Here is a 21,841-nt window from a genome sequence, read left to right on the forward strand (position 1 = left end):
CTGCAAATAGGCAGCATTACCAAGGATAAGTGGGTTGTCTGACATGAACTGCTAAGCAGCATGGTTGAGATGTACTGCTAAATCAAGTGTTTCCTGCAGGATATTTCTTTTTTCCCTTTGTATTGATCGCCTTATGAAACCCACCCCATTCAAGGTTATTTTGCACAACTGGCTTTACATAGTAAGCTCACACTTTTTCATTTCTTTTCTTTTCCTTTCCTTTTATTAAAGTTTTTCTTTTCTTAAAGTTTTCTTGGTTTACAAAGGTACGTGCAATGTCTTTTTTCAAGTTACATTAGGGTTACCTTAGGAAGAAAAAGAAGGGATGCGGGTGGCACTGTGGGTTAAACCACAGAGCCTAGGACTTGCCGATCAGAAGGTCAGCGGTTCGAATCCCCGCGACGGGTTGAGCTCCCATTGCTCGGTCCCTGCTCCTGCCAACCTAGCAGTTTGAAAGCATGTCAGCGTGCAAGTAGATAAATAGGTACCGCTCCAGTGGGAAGGTAAACCGTGCGCTGCTCTGGTTCACCAGAAGCAGCTTAGTCATGCTGGCCTCATGAACTGGAAGCTGTACACTGGCTCCCTCGGCCAATAAAGCGAGATGAGCGCCACAACCCCAGAGTCGGTCACGACTGGACCTAATGGTCAGGGGTCCCTTTACCTTAACCTAGGAAGAAAAAAGGGGAGAAGAGATGGAGGCGGCCATGGTGGGTGGGGTTGGGAGGCAATATTTCTATTTTGCTTAATGTATATGTGGGTTTTTGTGTCAGCATCGTTTGTGCAGGTTCTCTTTGCTATTCATTTGTGTTCCTTTGGTGGTGAGAGAAATTGGGGTTGGTCTAGGGTGCGGTTGTTTTCATGTGTGAGTGGGGAGGGTGGGTGTTTTTGAATCAGGTTAGCCATATTGATTCATATCCTGTTGGAGCTCACACCTTATTTGTGGTTCATAGAATCATAGAATTGTTGGAAGGGATACTTGGGGGGGGGGGTCATTTGGCCAACCCCCTGCAATGCAGACGCAGGGTGGCGCTGTGGGTAAAACCTCAGCGCCTAGGACTTGCCGATCGTATGGTCGGCGGTTCGAATCCCCGCGGCGGGGTGAGCTCCCGTCTTTCAGTCCCAGCTCCTGCCCACCTAGCAGTTTGAAAGCACCCCTAAGTGCAAGTAGATAAATAGGTACCGCTTTATAGCGGGAAAGTAAACGGCGTTTCCGTGTGCTGCGCTGGTGCTGGCTCGCCAGAGCAGCTTCGTCACGCTGGCCACGTGACCTGGAAGTGTCTCCGGACAGCGCTGGCTCCCGGCCTCTTAAGTGAGATGAGCGCACAACCCTAGAGTCGGATACGACTGGCCCGTACGGGCAGGGGTACGTTTACCTTTACCTTTTACCTGCAATGCAGAAATCTCAGCTAAAGCATCCATGGCAGATGGCCACCCGACCTCTGCTTAAAAACCTCCAAGGAAGGAGAGTCCACCACCTCCTGAGGGAGACCGTTCCACTGTCGAACAGCTCTTACTGTCAGAAAGTCCTTTCTGATGTTTAATTGGAATCTCCTTTCTTGTTCATATGCCTTATTTGAGACTGGGACCGTGTGTGTTTGTGGGTGCACACGCGCACAGTGATGTTGTGTGTAGCCCACATCTACTTCCAAATACTTTGTGTCAGGCCTCTCCTCTCACCCATTCAAGTTAGGATGGGTTAGCACATTGCATCAAAGGAAGCTGTCATGCCCACTTTATGGCTTAATATCTGTATTGTATGCCTTTAGCTGTCATGGCTTCTCTGGAAAATCCAGTGTCTAAAGTGACAAGTGTTAAAAAATTCTGTTAGATCTCCAGATTTCTTCCTAGTTTCAAGGAATCCCTGGGGAGAGCTTTAGTCATCTGCTCTATTAAACCCACTTGGCTTTCTCATAGCGCTGAGAACTTGCTTTGTATTGTGTGGTTAATAACATTTGCAGAGCTGTGTTTCTTGCTGAAGATAGTTCTTTGACTTCTAAATTCCACAGTTTTCTTGACTCACTAGCTTAGAGAGTTTTCTCTCATAGGCATGGGCTATTAGTGTCTATGGTTGAGAGCACACAACTTATTTCACTCTCCCCCCTTCTTGCCACAAGAATGTAAGAATTTTCCAGGTCGTGCTGCCATTGCTGGTGTTGCATTCATTTGTAGTTTGTGGAATGTGATTCTCCCTCTTCATGAATATTTCTATTGCTTGTATACTTCTGTGTGAAATGAGTACCAGTGCCTTGTATTGGATAATGCCTCTAAACTCACAAGCAATGTATGCTTGTTTTTTGATGGTGTTGTGTGCATAAGCAAGAGAGAGTAGAGAATCTTGGCATTCACCTCAGAAATCTTCCCATATAAATTCTTCCATTCATTTTGAACAATTCCTCCCAGTTTGATGGTAGAACAATGGGGGAAGCAGGTTTGCTGCCATCTCTCCTGAAAAACTGCAATCTCCACTATGGGTGAAATACTTCGATTTCAGTTGTATCCAACTAAGTTTTACTCTGAAGAGTCCCGCTGAAATTAAAGGACCTAAGTTAGTCATGTCTTTTAATTTTAATGGATTAAGTCCAAGTGTGACTGATGTTGGATTAGAACCATTGGTATAGAAACAAGATTAACATGAAGAGACGGTGGTGTGGGGGTTTTGTTGTTTTTGCTTTGTTTTTCCCCAATGTGCTGGCTCTTGTTTTTCCCAGCAAAGCACAAATTTAGTGTCTGACATAGAGGGGCTGCACGGAGAGGAATTCCTATTGCACAGGGAAAGTTCTTGTGCTAAAACGATACAGCTTCATTGGGATACAACCCTAAGTCTTAATTTTCCAAAACAAAGAAAGGGAATGCATCCATCGAAGATACAAAAAATTCATAGGCTCAGTTACTATGTTAAGGTTATCTTGTACATTTCCCACTCCTCAAGGAATGTTCCATTCAAATAACGAAAAGTTGACATATCCATTACACACTTGTCCAATAAGTCCTTCCCTTCCTTTCCCTTCCCCTTCCCTCCTCTTTATTTTCTGTCCCTTAGTTTTTATGTTTTTTAAAAAAATGCTTGATATTTGATGTTAACTTTTGTATATTGCTTCCCCCCAAGCTTTAATAAAAAGAGCTTTCAAAATAGGGGCACTTGTCCAAGTTCAATACTGAGTTGATTCCCAGGTTGTGCATCTTAAGTTGCCAGAGGCATATGAAAATAAAATTTGTTTCTTTGCTAATGCTTGAATGGCTCGGCTTGAGGTATGGCTGGTACATTTGGCTTCAAGCCAGTATAGAAGTCAACGTTTGGTAAAAGAAATTTAATAATAATACAGTGAATGCAAAGACTAGTGATTTAAGCAGATATATTTTTACTTACCCTGTCTGATTTCTCTTGCTCGCTTTTTCCCTTTCGCTTCATTTTTATTCTTAGACCACACGGGCAGAGTTTGACTTGCCAGAGTATTCCATGCGCCGAAGATACCAGGATTTTGACTGGCTCAGGAATAAACTAGAGGAATCTCAACCCACTCATCTCATTCCCGTAGGTAGTAAGTCGGGACCACTGTTTGTTGGAATAAATAATGCACTTATAAGAAGTGCACATTTCTGCTTTTTCAGCAGTAATGGATTCGAGGTGTGTTTAAAATGAAAGAGAGATAAAGAAAATGCTTGCCTCAATTATTTTGTGGGGGAAATGCAAAACAGAACACTCCAAAACATTCTTGTCTGAACTAATTTATACTTCATATATTCTGACGTTATAGGTCTGTATTACAGTTGCTTACTTGCACTGTTTTCTGATCCTTAGAAACTGTACTCTGTGGCTAAACTTGACTTCTTCAATGAGAACAAAAACAGGATTTTTTTTTTTAAAAATCACTAATAGCTATTACTTTTTTTTTTTTTACACTAATATCATAATGTGTGTAGGTTATACATCCATTGTGGCATTTATGTGGTGGTATCTTTTAATTAAAAGCAGAGACATCACCTTGCCAACAAAGGTCCTTATAGTTAAAGCTATGGTTTTCCCAGTAGTGATGTATGGAAGTGAGAGCTGGACCATAAAGAAGGCTGGTCACCGAAGAATTGATGCTGGAGCAGACTGTTGAGAGTCCCATGGACTGCAAGAAGATCAAACCGATCCATTCATAAGGAAATCAGCCCTGAGTGCTCACTGGAAGAACAGATTGTGAAGCTAAGGCTCCAATACTTTGGCCACCTCATGAGAAGAGAAGACTCCCTGGAAAAGACCCTGATGTTGGGAAAGATTGAAGGCACAAGGAGAAGGGGACGACAGAGGACGAGATCGTTGGACAGTGTTCTTGAAGCTACCAGCATGAGTTTGACCAAACTGCAGGAGGCAGTGAAAGACAGGAGTGCCTGGCGTGCTCTGGTCCATGGGTTCACGAAGAGTCAGACACGACTAAATGACAAACAACAACAAAAATCTTTTAATTTTTAAGAACCTCTTTATTTTTCAGAAGTATTGTGTAGTATTTAATAAAAACAGAAAAAAGTGCACAATAACAGATAAAAAATTACTGAAACAGCATGTTAGATCAACAATACCTTTTATGATGTAGAACCCTCACTCACTTCTTGTGGACTAAGATTCAAAGACCTGCCCCATCACAAAAAAATGTTTCTCAGTTCTTCCTGAATTGTCTGCTGGTGTGATGCTCTCAAAAAATATGTTTGGGAGGGACTTACACAGGTAACAAGCCACTAGAAGCTACCTGGCCCAACACTTTCGGGTTGTGTGTGTTCGTGCTCCATGTTTACCTAATTTGGGTTCACTGGTTGATATCAAACATTCATTGTACCCACAGTAGACCCATTGAATTCAATGGACCTAAAATACTTAAGCCCATTGACTTAAGTGGGTTTATTTTGCATATTATTTCATTAGATCTCTCTAACAACATGACTTTACTCAGAATGCATTTGGAGTCAGCAAAGCTTCAAAAACCCGTCTTTCAAAAAAGCTTCCTCTGAATGGGTGAACACTACTTTGACTTCCCTTCAGAAACAATTACTGCTTAAACTTATTTTTAGGTGAAAAGGTGCAAGTCAGCAGTTTCTTCTGGCCCAGTGATGTCTCGTAACATCTGTGCTGTGCTCTCCAACTCTCTCCGTACACTGATGAACTATGAAAATACTGTTACAAAATATTTGCTTCGGTTTTTTAAAAACTTCTGTTTACTATTGTAGTGGAAGAAAAACTTGAATGTGCATGTTTTCTAAAACATCAAAGCTTGAGGATAGAGATTTTCTTGTCCTTCTAAGCTCCTAAGATTTTTTCCTGTTCCCTTCCAGCCTCTCCCAGAGAAATTTGTGGTCAAAGGAGTTGTTGATCGCTTTTCAGAAGAATTTGTTGAGACGAGGAGGAAGGCCTTGGATAAATTTTTGAAAAGGATTGCTGATCATCCTGTGCTTTCTTTTAACGAACACTTTCATGTGTTTCTTACTGCCAAAGTAAGTAAAGCAAACTGGTGCAGAACTGTGTTTCAATGGATGTGTTTAGAGGTGGAAGCCTTTGTTTAGAATCTGATGAAAGATTGCTTATCAATGTTAAACATGCTTTTAAATAGCACCATCAAATTCATTTGATAACCACTCATGTTATACAGCTACTTTGGGTGCCAGTATTTGACAGTTACCGTATTTTTCTGTGTATAAGACTAGGTTTCCCCCCTAAAAAATAATGTCAAAAATTAGGGAGCATCTTATACACGGATACATCCCCCATTTTCTTAAATCTGAGTCCCCCAAAATAGGGGGCATCTTATACATAGGGCTTCTTATAGACGGAAAAATATGGTATATCTTTATCAGTATGCCTTAAGCTTAGCATTTGAAAGAGCACAATAGAATCTAGCGCCTTCATTATACAGCTTTAAAGGTAAAGGACCCCTGACAGTTAAGTCCAGTCGCGAATGACTCTGGGGTTGTGGCGCTCATCTCGCTTTACTGGTTGAGGGAGCCGACGTTTGTCTGCAGACAGTTTTTCCGGGTCATGTGGCCAACATGACTAAGCCACTTCTGGTGAAACCAGAGCAGTGCACAGAAATGCCGTTTACCTTCCCACCAGGGTGGTACCTATTTATCTACTTGCACTTTGATGTGCTTTTGAACTGCTAGGTTGGCAGGAGCTGGAACCGAGCAACAGGAGCTCGCTCCATTGCAGGGATTCGAACCGCCGACCTTCTGACCAGCAAGCCCAAGGCTCAGTGGTTTACACCACAGCACTACCCACGTCCCTATTTTACACCTTTTACGTCCCTATTATACACCTTTAGGCACAAGGCAAAAACGTTCCTTTTCAACCAGGCCTTTGGTTGATTTGATTGACATCCTATGCCCTTTTAAAATGTGGGGGTTTTTTTGGGTGGAGGTTTATTCAGTTGTTTTTATTTTGATTATGTATTTTGTGGTTTTATATTTTGTTTTTATTCTGTGAACCGCCCTGAGACCTCCTGGTTTAGGGCAGTATATAAATGCAAACAAACAAACAAACAGCTAGGACAGAGATTGGATACAGGGGAAACTGAGAGGTTTGCTTTCAAGAAAAAGAGAAGACTGAGCTGTGGGTGGGTGGGAGAAGCAAACAGAAATAAGATATCCTACTGTGAACAGACCAAAGGCTTGTCTACTCTAAAATTCGGTTTCCCTTGATGATTAAACAGATTTATTTGAGAAGCCCACTAGAAAGTCTTCTAACGTGGCAGCCGCCCCCACATGTTGTGGTAGGGAGTCACAAAGTTTCTCTTCCTCCTTCCCTCACCTGTTATAAATATCTACTTTGCGTAATATTACTGCAGTGGTGTGACTGCTGCTGCTTGCATTCTGGTTGTTGTTATAAATCACCACTAATGCAGATGAGGCCTAAGTTCGGCACAGCCTTAAGAGTGTAACTTCTGCAGATGTATTTATTTTGGAATAAACGAAAACAACTCCTCTTAATGGGAGTTTTGGAGCATTAACACAGGTTGTAAGGGCCTGTAACTCTCTGCGGTCCTCAGAATAGAATAGACTGAAACTCTAGCTTCCCCAAGTTTGTTGTTGAACAAATATACAGTGGTACCTCAGAAGTCGAACGGAATCAGTTCCGGAAGTCTTTTCGACTTCCAGAACGTTCAGAAACCGAGGCGCGGCTTCGAATTGGCTGCAGGAAGCTGCATCGGATGTTCGCATTACAAAGAACGTTTGCAAACTGGAACACTCACTTCCAGGTTTGCAGCGTTCGGAGGCCAAAACGTTTGACTCCCAAGGCGTTCGGCTTCCAAGGTACGACTGTATTTGGAAGACATAAACATAATCTAAAAGCTAACTGGCTGCTCTTGTCCTCCATAGGATCTTCATGCTTATAAAAAGCAGGGAATGGCCTTGCTTTCTAAGATGGGAGAATCGGTAAAATATGTCACAGGAAGCTATAAACTCAGAAGTCGACCGGTGGAGTTTGCTGCCATTGGTGACTACCTAGATACTTTTTCTCTGAAGCTTGGAACCATTGACAGAATAGCACAGCGAATTATCAAGGAGGAAGTAGGTGAGTAGTATGTGCAGCTTTTCTTTATAACTCTAATTCTTGCTCCACTAGCAAAGTCTGGATGCCAGCGGTGGGGGAACATGCGGCCCCCTAGAAAATGCTTGGACTCCCAATTCCCATCAGCTGAGCCAAAGTGGCTGGTGGTCAAGGATGATGGGGATTATAGCCTGGCTATGTCTGGGAAGCCATAGGTTCCCATCCCCAGTATACACATTTTCAGAATATGTGTTGCATATGGAATCAAAAATATAATTACTTCTGTTGCTCATAGCTCAAATCCTGTCGCGAGTTCATCATACTATAATATTTCATTTAGTACAGTGGTACCTCGGGTTACATACACTTCAGGTTACATACGCTTCAGGTTACAGACTCTGCTAACCCAGAAATAGCTTCAGGTTAAGTACAGTTTCAGGTTAAGAACAGGTTTCAGGTTAAGACCTTCGGAACAAATTAAGTACTTAACCCGAGGTACCACTGTAGTCTGAAAAAGATGTCCATTCTGCCACAAACACTATTGTGGTTATGATTTACCGTATTTTTCGCACCATAGGACGCACCGGACAATATGACGCACTTTGTTTTAGAGGGGGGAGAACAAGAAAAAAAATTCTTCCCCTCTCTGCCCAGCGCCCCTTCAGTGAAGCGACAGGAGGCGATGCACAGAGAGGGGGAGAACTTTCCCCCTCTTGTTTTCCCGCTCTAAAACAAGGTGCCGTTTAAGGTGCGTTCAGGCGGCTACCTTGGAAGCCTGGAGAGCGAGAGGGGTAGGTGTGCACTGACCCCTCTTGCTCTCCAGGCTTCAGGTTCCTTTCGACCTGCTCTTTGGGGCTGGCGGGGGGAAGCCCACCACCAGCCCCAAAGAGCAGGTCAGGGAGCAGCGGAAAGGGGCAGCAGAGAGGCTCCTGCCATAGCCGCGGGTCACCTCCCCAGCCGGCAGCCGGGAGAGCGCGCGCGGGGCTAAAGCAGCCCCCCGCGACCCTCTCCCGGCTGGGGAGGTGATGGCAGGAGCCTCTACAGCTCCGCGTCACCTCTCCAGCTGGGAGAGTGCGCGCGAGGCTAAAGCAGCCCCCCGCGACCCTCTCCCGGCTGGGGAGTTGACGCGGGGCTCTAGAGGCTCCTGCCATAGCCCCGCGTCACCTCCCCAGCTGGGAGAGCGCGCGCGGGGCTATGGCATCTTCGCTCCATAGGACGCACACACATTTCCCCTTCATTTTTGAAGGGGAAAAAGTGCGTCCTATAGAGCGAAAAATACGGTAATAGATAGTGCAGTAGAAGGTGAGAAACAACAACTTCATGGAAAATGGGGAAGCTGATAAATCTGAGAAGAGATGAAATTGTGTTTGGATTGTATATGTTTAAAATGTTGAAACAATAAAATATAATTGAAAAAGGGGAATTAAAAATGTATTGCGTGTGCATTCAGAATGGCTAAATTCCTAGGTCGTTCTTTGTCCTCCTGCATCTTAACTTGTAGCAAGATGCTTACAGCAATTACCCAAAGGTCCTAGACCTTCCTTTGTAGGTTCTGATACTTTTATTATTGGTATTTTCCTTATCACGAGAAGTTTCTGATCTGAAAGTTAGGCTTGTTGACTTTAAAAACAAACACACAAACCCTCTGGCGCCGTCTCGAAACCCAGAAACCAGAACTTTCCTGCCTTTTATTTTCATAGCATCGTTCTCTTGCAGAATACCTTGTGGAGCTCCGAGAGTATGGTCCTGTTTACTCAACCTGGAGTGGGTTAGAGAAAGAGCTGTCGGAGCCTCTTGAAGGAGTATCTGCCTGCATTGGGAATTGCTGTACGGCACTCGAGGAACTGAGCGAAGACATGACCGAAGACTTTCTTCCTGTCCTAAGAGAGTATATGCTGTACTCGGAGTCCATGAAGGTAACATGGGATTTGTGGCAGGCAGATGTTTGCATCTAGGAAAACAGCTTTCCCAGAAATGCCAGTGTGTGGACATTTTGTGGGCATAAAACTACTGCATCCCCTTCAGGAGATCTCTGTGTGGCCTCTTCTACCTGCTGCTTTCATTTTGACACAAAATGGTTCCAGAAATTATATATATAGATAAAGTACCCCAAGCTTTCAAAATCATGGAACTCACGCAGATGTAACACTGGCTTCCTGCTAATCTTGGTTAGCAAAGTCAGAACTATTCCCAGAAACGATGTGCTTCCTTCCCTGGAACAAATCTCACCGTCTCTCCTTTAATATGGCAGACATTTGACTTCATCTTTCTGGCTATTGAATGGTACAGCCAGTTAGGACCATGTAACACAGATACTGAAAGAACTCCTCTGGTTGTCGCTTTGCTACTGGGTTAAATTAAAGGTATAACTGACAACTTATAGAAACTCCGTCCAGAACAGCGTGTTGGGGAAGGGGAGGCAGGATTGTCCTATCTGGCAAGCTGATTGCCGTTGTGTGATGTTGGATTCCACCCGTGTTCTTAACTTAGGGTTCCTTGCAACATAGCCTCTGAAACTGATTTCATCCTGCAGTTCTTCAGATCCTGACTTACTGCCACACTTTGCTAGCCCTAACCATGATGAATCTGGGTGCGACCACATTGTGTAGTAGTAATGTTGGTGCCAGTGAACCCTTAGCTGTGATTGAGGGTAGAAGATGTAATAATCTTTTTTCTAGGTGTGAGATGGAAGGCAGGTTGCAGCTGCTGCCTCTCAATTCTGGCTAAGCATGGTTAGAAGGGGGGCAATGTGTAGTCCCCATAGATGACAGGTGAGTTTGCTAGCATATCCCATACTTGAAAATCCTTACCTCCAGGGTATACCTGTGTGCGTGTGTATCCATGGCAGTGCTAGCTGTCTGCAGGATTTTAAATAGGTGTAACCAGTGTTAGAAACTGAGATTGGAAAGCTAGAAGCTAAATGGCACCTTAAACCTAGGTTATGGGTGCAACAACGGAATGTCCGGGTGTGCGTTTTTTAATAACAAGAATACAAAGCTGAAAATGAATGAACTGCAGCTAAAAGATGATGTTCATTTTTCACATGGTCTAGTCCTTCCCCTGCCCCCACCCCCCTAATATTCTTAAGAGAGTAGCTGGAAGCAGGGAGGCAGAAAAAAGTCCTCCTTTCCTTCCAATCTGCAGCTTTAATCTGAAATTTTAGGCTCATTACTGTGCCCAGAGCTCGAAAACTGCTTGCACTAATGAAATTCCCTGTTGCAAAACACGCCTAGAACAATGGGAGTTTCGAACACTGGGTGTAACAGGCCGCTTCCAGGTGTTATGGGGACTGATTAGCCATGAAGATGGGACATTACCTTCTTCTGCAAGCCTGCATATCCCCATGCCTTGTAACTGATAAATAATTCTTCTCTTCTTACCATCATGATGCAGCCTTCACTGCTTTGAGAAGTCGCATGTGGCCCCTGTATGAAAGGGGTTGCCCAAATGTGTCTCTCTGATGCACTGATTATGATATATGAGCTGTGGGAAGGGCCTCGGGGCATGCTAGGTATCATTTTCATGCTGACTTGCTATTACAAGAAAAGAAAAGCAGGAGTAGGAACTGTTGAGATGATATAAAGCATTCTGGGCACAGTTAGTACAAACAGTTCCCTGTGGAATGTTTTGATATTAGGTAAATGGAGTTAACGGTTGGGCTGTGTGTGTGTGTGTATGCCTGAGCAGCTGAAAGTATGCAGATGAATTCTCATGTGGGTGCAGCAGTCAACTGTCGTCCCCTGTCCCTTGAGAAACTACAACTTTGTGCAGCTTTAAGAAATCCCTTACCATTGTATTAATGCATCGGCTTCAATGCTCTGCTTGTAGAACAACATATAATGAATAATATGCAAACATGCTTTCTTTTTCTTTTTTTGCAGAGCTTTTTAATTTTCTGTATTCTTTACTGTAAGAAATGGCTAAAGTCCTTGGCCCAGGTCAAAACACAAACTCCGTTTTTAAACGGAGAACTTTTTGCCCCCCTGATATTTTATGCAACTTAAAGAGAGAGGGAAGAAACTAGGAAGTACTGTGAACGTGTTTTAAAAATATAAAAAGAAAGGAAGGTTTGCTTAAGTGCAGGTTGCATCCAGGGGAAGGCCTCATCTGCACTATGCAATTAAAGCAGTATCAAAACACTTTTAAACAGCCATGGCTTCCCCCAAAGAACTCTGGGAAATGCAGCATATTAATCACCAATAAATTTGAGCATAAATCAGCCAGTCCCATTTAATCTTAGCCTGGAGGATAACTTTTTTAAAAAAATATTTTTTATGAATTTTCAACACAAATATACAATCTTATCCAAATTTTCACAAATTTAACTCTGTTTGGACTTCCTTCAGCTTCTCTGATAATCATCCGTATTTACCTCTCAATTACACATTTCTTCTGTTTTTTATTGCCATTAGTCTTCCCTCCCACTATATGTTTCTTTTTAACAATATATCTCAACTTTCACAGTGCTTCTTGAAACCCCACTAGCGTTGTTTGCACATCACATATTCTTTTCAGATATTCAACAAATTTTCCCCAGTCCTCGATGAACTTTTGGTCTCGAAGATATCTGATTTTCCCAGTTAGTTTGTCCAATTCTGCATAGTCTGTCAGTTTCATTCTCCATTCTTCTATCGTCAGTAGCTTGGAGGATAACTTTTGAAGAGTACCTATGAATTTTTTTGTGAGTGATTAAAAATAAATAGGGGTCTACATATAACTTGAGATGGACTCGAGCATGCTCCTTTTCCGTTAATGGGGTGGAATATTGAGCTAGCATTCAGTGGTACGGGATGGGGTGGGAGACGATAAATTAAGCCCTATACAGGTGTTCTGCCCTCATGCCATTACCATAGTCTGAGGGAAAGTGCAGGGATGTGTTTCCTGGATCCTGCTCTCGCCAGCCTTCCCTCCTTGGAGGAGAATTCTGAAGTGTAGACTTCCTGTGTGGTCAAAGTTCTAAACTGAGGAACGTACATTCATAGAACAGCATCCCTGCTCCAGACCTTTCCACATCCTAGTGTGGATGGCAGTGGGACTGACTGGGTGCTGAGGACATAAAATATGGGGGGGCAGGGCCAGTGAGACAGACCCACATCTCCCCGTTGGGTAATCACACGAGGGCAGCACATCACCTGTATAGGATTCTAGAGAAGGCAACATCAGTTCTCTTTCTCCAGAAACTGATGTAATCATTCTTCACCTTTTCTTTCTGTCCGCAAACAAATACGTATTGTCCCAGACCTGCCTGTCTGCTAGTCATGTGCCTTTCGAATGCAATATATTAATGATTAAACCGTAAGTTCGAATCTCCACACATTCTGCAAGCAGATTTCTTTTAGCCGAAGGCATTTCTGCACCAAAGCAGAAATACCTGTTCCATTGGAAGGGCTTATCTACCTCTCTAATAACTATAGGGAAAAGTTGCACATCACTGTGATTCTCCCAGAGCAAATAAAGCTGTGCCTTTTAAACTGCAGAAAGCATGCATGATGCAGGTGTCACACATCCTAAGTTATTGAATCACATCAGCAGATAAGTGCATATCTTTCAGCTGTTGAATGGATCACAAAATTGGTAGGTGCTATTATGGCCAGGTTTCAGCACCAGATTTACTTACCTGCCTTCCTTTTCAGTGTCAGATTTGCACACAGAACAGCTAAAAACATCCCCGGTAGTTAATATCTGATCAGAACGGTCCCATCATTTGAACAAAGACTTTGGCATCACTGGAGTACTGAAAAGTTCTGTTTAGGTTAGGGATGTCATTGTCAGATGGGATGTCAAAAAAGGACTGTGAAATAGCTGCCCTTTATTTGTTGTGCTGCAATTTGCTGGCTCACATGAACGAAAAGGTGCTTCTTTAAAACGGTTTCCTTCCGCTGCCTTTATATAAATGGTTTCCAATGAAATTTATTGCTGAAAAGCATAACTGGGTGAAATGGGCTTTGATGGGCAAATAACAAGTTGTTCTGCACATTTGCTGAAGCCTCTCCTGCCCACAAGCCAATAAAACCAAACCTTGTAACCGCAAAGCCTCTTGGAACCGTTTCAGTGATAGCTGCTAGACAGAGCAGCCTTATATGCGATAGATCTTATCCTCACCGTATCTTTAAAGTTTTGAGGTAGGTAGCAAACAAACCTGAGAGTGAGCACCAGCCATTCAGAATTGCTTTAATAGCATTTCAGGAGATGTGCTTGATATCTCAAAACAAAGTATTTAGTTGGGAGGATAGGCAGATTTAAATAGAGTGCCTTGCTGTAATCAAATGTTTTGGAGGTACTAATACAGTTTGTAGTGCTTGGGTGTGGGGGGACGACCAGTAGTTAATTTTTACAACAGATTTACACTGCTATGAGAGCAAGGATTTGTAGCTTGTAAATTTTTGAGCTTCATTCTGTAGTCCTGCCAAATTTGTTTTGCCGGGATGAAATGATTTCTGATCTCTGTCTGCTGTTCTTGAAAGGAGCTTAAAATGCGTGAGCTTCATAGCTGAGTGATGGCTTTGAACTTTTTCACAACCAAGCCACTGTGTTGCAAACACTATCCAAGATTCCCTATCCCTTCTGAAGGGTGATGAGGATCATGCACTGAAATAAGGATTGTTTCACTGACTCAAATAGTCGTGATCCTTCCAGTCTACCTCTGCAATCTAGAAGACCCCTGATGATGATGATGATGATGATGATAATAATAATTTATACCCTGCCACTCTGAGCAGCTTCCAACAAAATATTAAAAATACAATAAAACATCAAACATTAAAACTTGCACAAATGGGGCTGCCTTCAGATGTCTTCTAAAAGTCAGATACAGTGGACCCTCCAGATATGAACTTAATTTGTCCAGGGGGTCCTTACGTACCCTGAAAAGTCTGCAACATGAGGCACCGCTTCTGTGCATGCATGCGCGGCAGAACCTGGAAGTATACACTTCTGGGGTTGCCGTGTTCACAACCCGAAAGTTACATTACCCAAAGGTAACGTAACCCGAGGGTCTACTGTGGTTGTTTATTTCCTTGACATCTGATGGGAGGGCATTCCATAGGGCGGACGCCACTACAGAGAGGTTCCTCTGCCTGGTTCCCTTTAACTTCTCTTCTCGCAGTGAAGGAACTGCCAGAAGGCCCTCAGCGCTGGACCTCAGTGTCCAGGCTGAACAATGGGGGTGGAGACTCTCCTTCAGGTATACTGGGCCGAGGCTGTTTAGGGCTTTAAAGGTCAGCACCGACACTTTGAATTGTGCTCAGAAATGTGCTGGGAGCCAATGTAGGTCTTTCAGGACTAGTGTCATATGGTCTCGGTGGCCACTCCCAGTCACCAGTCTAGCTGCCGCATTCTGGATTAGTTGTAGTTTCCGGGTCACCTTCAAAGGTAGCCCCACGTAGAGCACATTGCAGTAGTCCAAGCGGGAGATAACCAGGGCATGTACCACTCTGGGAAGACGCTGTGCAAGCAGGTAGGGTCGCAACACTAGGAGAATGCTCTCCCCATTGCTGGCTACTGAACTTGCCCCCCAGCAGCCAGGAAATGAACCTGGACCTTCATTTCTGACCTTCTAGAACAGTGGTTCCCAACTGGTGGTCTGCGGACCCTAGATGTTGCTGAACTACAACTCCCATCAGCCCCCAACCAGCTTGGCCAACGGGAGTTGTGATTCAGCAACAGCTGGAGGGCCATAGGTTTCCCATAGCTGGTCTAATGCAAGAAGACAATGCAACCGCCATCACCCTTTCCAAGCCAATAGACCTCTACTGCTGACACTTAAGTGGTGCTGGTTTACAGTGGATTACAGCTGGCTTGGGGTGACAAGCTGAAGTTCACATGAAGTGTGTGTGTGGACATAACCCCTGCATCTCCTCTGATTGCATCCTGTCTCTTTCCTTCCCCTCTTTAGAATGTGTTGAAGAAAAGAGATCAAGTTCAAGCTGAATATGAAGCCAAACTGGAAGCTGTGGTCTTAAAAAGAGAAGACCGCCCCAAGGTTAGTCCTCTTTGGGCTAAGTCTCCCACTCCATTGTCTTCAGCAAGATTAGAAAGCTTTTGTGCAACGTTGAAAAGGGCAGTAAATACAGGTGACTAAAAAGCAATCTATTGGACTGCAAACTGGATTCTTGGACTTGATCTTTGGTGAGGAAAAGATCATTTGTTTGGGTAGGAGAGATCCTTGGGACGCCAGGAAACAAAACTGCTCAATACCACAAACAATTGAATACCCCAGGTTGGCCAATTGGTGGTCTGATGATTTTAATTGTGACAAGGGGTAATAAAATATATACGCAGATTTGAACAATAATTATTGATATCCATTGCTTGTGTAAATTATACTTTCCCGTCAACCAGCTTTGGTTTATCTCACAGCATGTGTTGGCTGGCTTTTGGGCAGGTATGAGGAACCTTTGGCTTTCTGAATTTTGGACTGGAGCACCCATCACCCTTGACCATTGGCCATGCTGGCTGGGGCGGACAGGTGTTGGAGATCAACAACATCTGGAAGACCATAGGTTTTCCATTCCTGGTCTCAATTTAAGGTTTTATGAAAGAACCTATGTTAAGGTTCTTTTCACATAGATTGAATTGTGCTATCCATTAGTGGAGTAACTACGTTTGTCACTGTATTTCTGGAGAATAGAAGCTGTTACCTTAGTGTTGGTGCTTGAATGCACATTGATTCCTTAACTGATGAATAAGCAGGAGAGGCCTTATCTGCCATGCCACCAATATTTAAAAGTTTTAAAAATTAGTAATTATACTAATTCACTTTGAAGTTAATCTTTTTCTTTTCATCTTAGGCACAGCCTCCTTTAATTAATGCAATTTTATTTGAAAGCAGTGACAACTAATAGGTTTGCTTTGCCAGTTAGAGCCTTTCCACTTCGTCTTCTGTTTAAGCTAATAGAACAATTAACAAATTAAGCTCTGGATTTATCTCGTCTGTGCTCCACTGCTCTTCAAATGTATTCAGGACAGTGTGTATTAGGAACTGTGTTTTAACCTTGGAACAGTCCTGTGAAGTAAGTTAGAGTAGACTGAAAGGCTCGTCCAAGGCTAGTCAGTGAATTTTGTAGCTGTGTTGGGGAAAATCTGAAGCCAGGTGAGTCTGGTCCAAATTCATCTCATTGTGTAGCCACCACACCACTGGCTATACAAAGATCTCTTGTTGTCTCCCTAGCTGAAAGCTGAAAGGAAATATGGCTTTGTAATAATAATAATAATAATAATAATAATAATAATAATAATAATAATAATAATAATAATAATAATAAAATTATTTACACCTAGCCCTCTGGTTGGGTTGCCCCAGCCATTCTGGGCAGTTTCCAACACAGAGACACATAATAAAACCTCAAACATCAAAAACTTCCTGCCTGATACAGGGCTGTGTTCATATGTCTTCTAAAGGTGGTGTAGTTCTTTATTTCCTTGACACAAAGGGTGTTCCACAGGGTGGGTGCCACTACCGAGAAAGCCCTCTGCCTGGTTCCCTGTAACTTCGTTTCTCACAGTGAGGGAACCACCAGAAGGCCCTTGGCACTGGACCTCAGTGTCCGGGTTGAACGATGTGGGTGGAGATGCTCCTTCAGGTATACAGGGCCGAGGCTGTTCAAGGCTTTAAACTTCAGCATTGACACTTTGAATTGTGCTCAGAAATATACTGGGAGCCAGTGTGGATTCTTGGGAATAAAAATGTTAGCCCTTGACACTTGTCCAAGATGCTGGTCCACCCGTGCTACTCCATAACTGCCAGCATTAACACCTTATTCGGGTGTTAAGTGTCATGTGACTATAATCACATGATGCAGGATACCAAGGCACATCTCCCCTGCGTGCACTCCTGTACCTGACCCCCCCCCCAAGCTACTCCTGCATTAGGAGGTGGGTCTGCAGCATGGCAATCTCCCAGATGCAACATTGACACTGCCTATGAGCCACAACCCTAAAGACTCCTTCGCATTGCAGCTCACAGGGACAGCCTAGGCATTTTCAACCAGCTACCCTGCTACAGGTGTACCCCCAATGCATGGGTGGCATTGGGGAGTGGCTGACGCAAGGGGTGCATTCAGACCCCCATCGCTCCCGCCTCAAATGATTGTTTCCCGAAGCTGAACACCCAAGGGCTTAAGTCTGGGAAAGCAAATACGGTGCCGCCTTTTTCTTTAAAAAAATAAATAATAATTGATACTTTTTCAAAGAAATACAAAAATACATACCCATTACATAGTATCTTTTTTATAATATACGGAGATAAAACAGCTACTTAGTCTAAAAGAGAACCAAGTAGGAAGAAAAGATAAGGAAAAGACAAATGTAAAGAAAGAGAAAACGAGAGGAAAAGAAATAAAAAACTGAAGAAGGATAACATAATAATAGTAAAATAATAAATAATAATAATGTTGACATGCACAAATGAAAATAACATAAAGGAACAAGGGGAGGGAGTGGAGGGAAGTCAGGGGATTTGACGAATCCCAAAATATGGATTAATATTAAGAGTGAATATAGATGTTTTAATTGTTTTATTTTGTGTTTTCCTTCTCAGTGTAATGATTGTTTGTTGAGAAAATTAATAAAATAATAATAAAATAATAAAAGGACTTCTGGTCCAAGAAAATCCCTTAACTTGTGTCTGCAACAGCATTGGGGGATTCCTTTTTCTCGCTCTCTCCCCAGGTGCCCACTGAGGTCGAAAAGTGTCAGGACCGCGTGGAATGCTTCAACGCAGACCTGAAGGCAGATATGGACCGGTGGCAGAACAACAAGCGCCAAGACTTTCGGCAGCTGTTGATGGGAATGGCAGACAAAAACATCCAATATTACGAGAAGGTAATTCTCTAAGGTTGTCGCTGTTATGTAGTGAAAAGACTGTGGAACCTTCCGATAATGAGAGTTTAGCAGAGCTGAATGCTTTAGAGGCGAGTGCTTCTTGCTTACCACCATCGAGTTTTAGCTTTTTCACACTGTCCCTATTTATGTGGAACGTTCTCGTACCGGGATGGGGGACTAAATGGATAATGCATAAAGTGCAAAAAGAGAGAGAGAAATCATCGCTCCCCCTTCTTTCTCCCACCTATCTCTCCCCACAACCTCAAAATGCCCATGATAGCAGCTGACCTGTAGATAGGACTCTATGAACTGTAAACAGAGACGGTATATGTACCTTCGTCACCCAGGAAAATTGTGTCAGTGAAAACAGTTTTGAAAAAAAAATAAAAATAAAATTGCAGCTGCTGGGTTGGTAAGCAGCGCTGCGCAATGGTGCCTGTTTCACTGGTCTTGAAAGAGCAGCATTCCCTGCCAGTGAGCTACTAGGCCCAGTTCAAGGTGCAGAGGGATACACAGCTCTCAGTGGTTTGAGGCCCAGGCAGTGGTGTGTTGTCAGTGGACTGAGGGGACTAGGCTGTTCCCTGATGGGGGCCTCCTTCCCAAAGCCCAGGAAGCTTCTGCCCAGCTTAGTAAGGAAGGTGCGATGCTCACGAGTGTGACATCAGGACGCCCCTATCCATCACGCTTGCAAGGTGGTGCCTCTGGCCCCCTCTGTTCCCCTGTGAAACATTTCACCGCAGGCCCCTGGGTACCTAAAAGAGCACCTCTCTCAACCGCAATGTCCTTTCTTTAGGGGCTTCTGGGAGTGGCTGGTTTTAAATGGAAGCACTGATGGGTTTGCCGTTCTGTGTCTTTGTTTCAAACAGTGCCTTACGGCGTGGGAATCTATTATACCACTTTTGCAAGACAAGCCTGAGACCAAATAAGAAACCGCATCTTTCCCCACCCTTTTCCTCCCTGCACCACGGACTTCTGACCAAGTGACGGTACCACTAAACATACTGGAGATACACTATGCACGACTTGGTGTCAGATTTGGGTTTTCCTAACCCACCCCCTGGAGGAACAACTACCTGTGCTGAACCTCGGGACTGATCCAACTTGAAAAAAGTTTGAAACTGTACATTTTTTGTGCCACCTTTTTATTAAACCATCTGAGTTGGCCTTGAATGCTCCTACTCACGATCCTTGGCTGACGGCAAAGAAACTACAGGGACTTTTCTCCTTTTGGACCGCTTTATATTGAATGAAGTTGATACAAGGAACACTACAATAATAATAATGATGGTGATGATAATTACAATGATAATAATAAAGGACTCTTTAAAATGCAAGGTGCCAACACATCATTATTGTCCTTCCTTTTTCTTGTTAGTTTAGTAAGGAGTGGTTGACCATGAAATTGCAGGTGTTCACTCTTCAAATTCTGTTGGATTTCTCCCCCCCTCCTCCCACCCTCCATATGTGGAAAGGGAATTTGGCTGACAGAAGACGCTTGCTGGATTCTCAAAGGTCTCTTTGAATTAACTTGGGCTTTGTGGATGGGAAGGTCAGGTCTACGGGGCAAAAGTTGGTATGGTCTTGGTACAATGCACAGGAAACCTGCAGAATATTTCAGAGGTGGTCTTTTGGCTATGGCATGTAGGCAGTTAGATTCCAGAGCCTTTGAGCCATTTACTGGGGATGGGGGAAGTTGTGTGGGGTGTTGTGTGCCTCCCAAAGTCTGTACATGAAACTATTAATCTTTTCTTAATAATAATAATAAAATCGAACCTTTTCTGCATTTTTTGAATGCTAGTGTTTGCCATGTGATCGATGTTGTTTCATAGTGACCCCCAAGTCTCACCAAATTTATCCTTCTCACCTTGGGCTTTCATTAAAAACAAAAAAACAACAACACAGCCAGTGAAACTGTTCTTAAACGTGTCCGAGGGGAGTGCAGCTGAAGAGACCTCTCACAACAAGCGACCATTTTCTTTCCCCTGCCTTTCATTAGGATGACTGTGTATGTACCGTTATGTGTGGAGACCTAGTATTGTGGCTGGGAGATTGAGCTATGAACTGACAAACCTTTGGTTCAAATTTCATGTCTGCCATGAACTTTCTAGCCACTACCTCTCAGTACAGTGGTTCCTCTGGTTACAAACTTAATTTGTTCCAGGGGGCCGTTCTTAACCTGAAACCATTCTTAACCTGAGGTACCACTTTAGCTAATGGGGCCTCCTGCTGCCGCTGCCACGCGATTTCTGTTCTCATCCTGAGGTAAAGTTCATAACCTGAGGTACTACTACTGGGTTAGAGGAGTCTGTAGCCTGAAGTGTTTGTAACCTGAGGTGTTTGTAACCCGAGGTACCATTGTATCCCTCATTTTTAATAAGTGGATAATACTAAATTACCTTGCAAAGGGACTAGAAGGGATATTGAAATTGCATATGAAGCGGTTGACTCTAAAAGGCACTAAATAAGTGCTAATTATTTGACAGAGTGGAGACTGCCTTTTTTAAAGTACTAAGGGGATTTTACTCAGCTTTACAAGTTTTTCCCCCATTTGTGCTGGGGAGTGACAATGAGCAATTTTGTGCATTTATTTTTTTTACTTGTGCTATTTATTTATTTTTTAAATCCCCGGCACTTGCCATCTGTTCCAATAAACACTCAATGGATGCAACAGAGACTCTGTTTTGAAAATAGATGTTAGCAATTAATACTTAGAAACAGTCTTTTTATTAGCAGCAGCTAGTTTGGGGAAAGGAATTGCTACCTCTCTGTAGATACGTGTACAATAGTTTGGAGTTATTTCTCATTTGGATTAGCAAAGGTTCCAGAACTGGTGGTGTCAGTGGCGTAGCGTGGGGGGTGCAGGGGGGGCCGGCCGCACCGGGCGCAACATCTGGGGGTTAGGGGGCGCAAATCCACAGGTTAGGGGGCGCAAATTACTTGCCTTGCCCCGGGTGCTGACAACCCACGCTACGCCACTGGGTGGTGTTCAAAAGTATCAAGCAATACTTTGATTTTGTGTCAACTTGTGGGATCAAGAATATATAGAAACATGGAAATTGCCAGCATGTAACTTCATACCTTGGAAGGAATAAGAAGTATGGGCTGTGTCTAACAGGGTTTATGATAGAGACATGATCACTGGGAGGGATGCTTAGAGGCCACCCATTCCAACCCCACTTACTCAATCCAGGATCTGCAATATAATATCCCTGACACATGGCTGTCCAGCTTTTGCTTAGACACTTCCAGTGACTTGCCACCTTCCAAGGCAGTCTACCAGCTCTCAATCTCTTTCGATCTCCCAAAACATCGCCTTCCAATTTTGACACCATGGAGAATCCGCAAGCTCTAAAATAAATGAGAGATTGTGCACTGGATTGTCTGTTTCCAAGATCACAAGTAACTGGAATCTGTGGGTGAAAGAAAGAAAAAGGTTTTCTGAAACACAGACATAACAAGTCTAATTTTTATTGAATGGATAAGGTGTTTTGCTTTGAGTTC

General features: G+C 43.4%; 1 protein-coding gene across 1 annotated transcript in view; it reads left to right on the forward strand.

Moving 5' to 3' along the window:
• SNX30 (sorting nexin family member 30) overlaps nucleotides 1–19,674 on the forward strand; it is a 42,579-nt gene extending 22,905 nt beyond the window's left edge. Inside the window, exons 3-9 of the mRNA XM_083481533.1 lie at nucleotides 3,422–3,532; nucleotides 5,311–5,469; nucleotides 7,348–7,543; nucleotides 9,236–9,435; nucleotides 15,414–15,500; nucleotides 18,188–18,340; nucleotides 19,207–19,674. Coding sequence (XP_083337659.1) covers nucleotides 3,422–3,532; nucleotides 5,311–5,469; nucleotides 7,348–7,543; nucleotides 9,236–9,435; nucleotides 15,414–15,500; nucleotides 18,188–18,340; nucleotides 19,207–19,266 — 966 coding nt within the window. The 3' untranslated portion in view covers nucleotides 19,267–19,674. The remainder of the gene's footprint in view (nucleotides 1–3,421; nucleotides 3,533–5,310; nucleotides 5,470–7,347; nucleotides 7,544–9,235; nucleotides 9,436–15,413; nucleotides 15,501–18,187; nucleotides 18,341–19,206) is intronic.
• Nucleotides 19,675–21,841: the final 2,167 nt, after the last annotated feature.

Source organism: Podarcis liolepis, assembly GCF_965112155.1.
Source record: "Podarcis liolepis genome assembly, chromosome: 17".
NCBI classification, from domain to species: domain Eukaryota; kingdom Metazoa; phylum Chordata; class Lepidosauria; order Squamata; family Lacertidae; genus Podarcis; species Podarcis liolepis.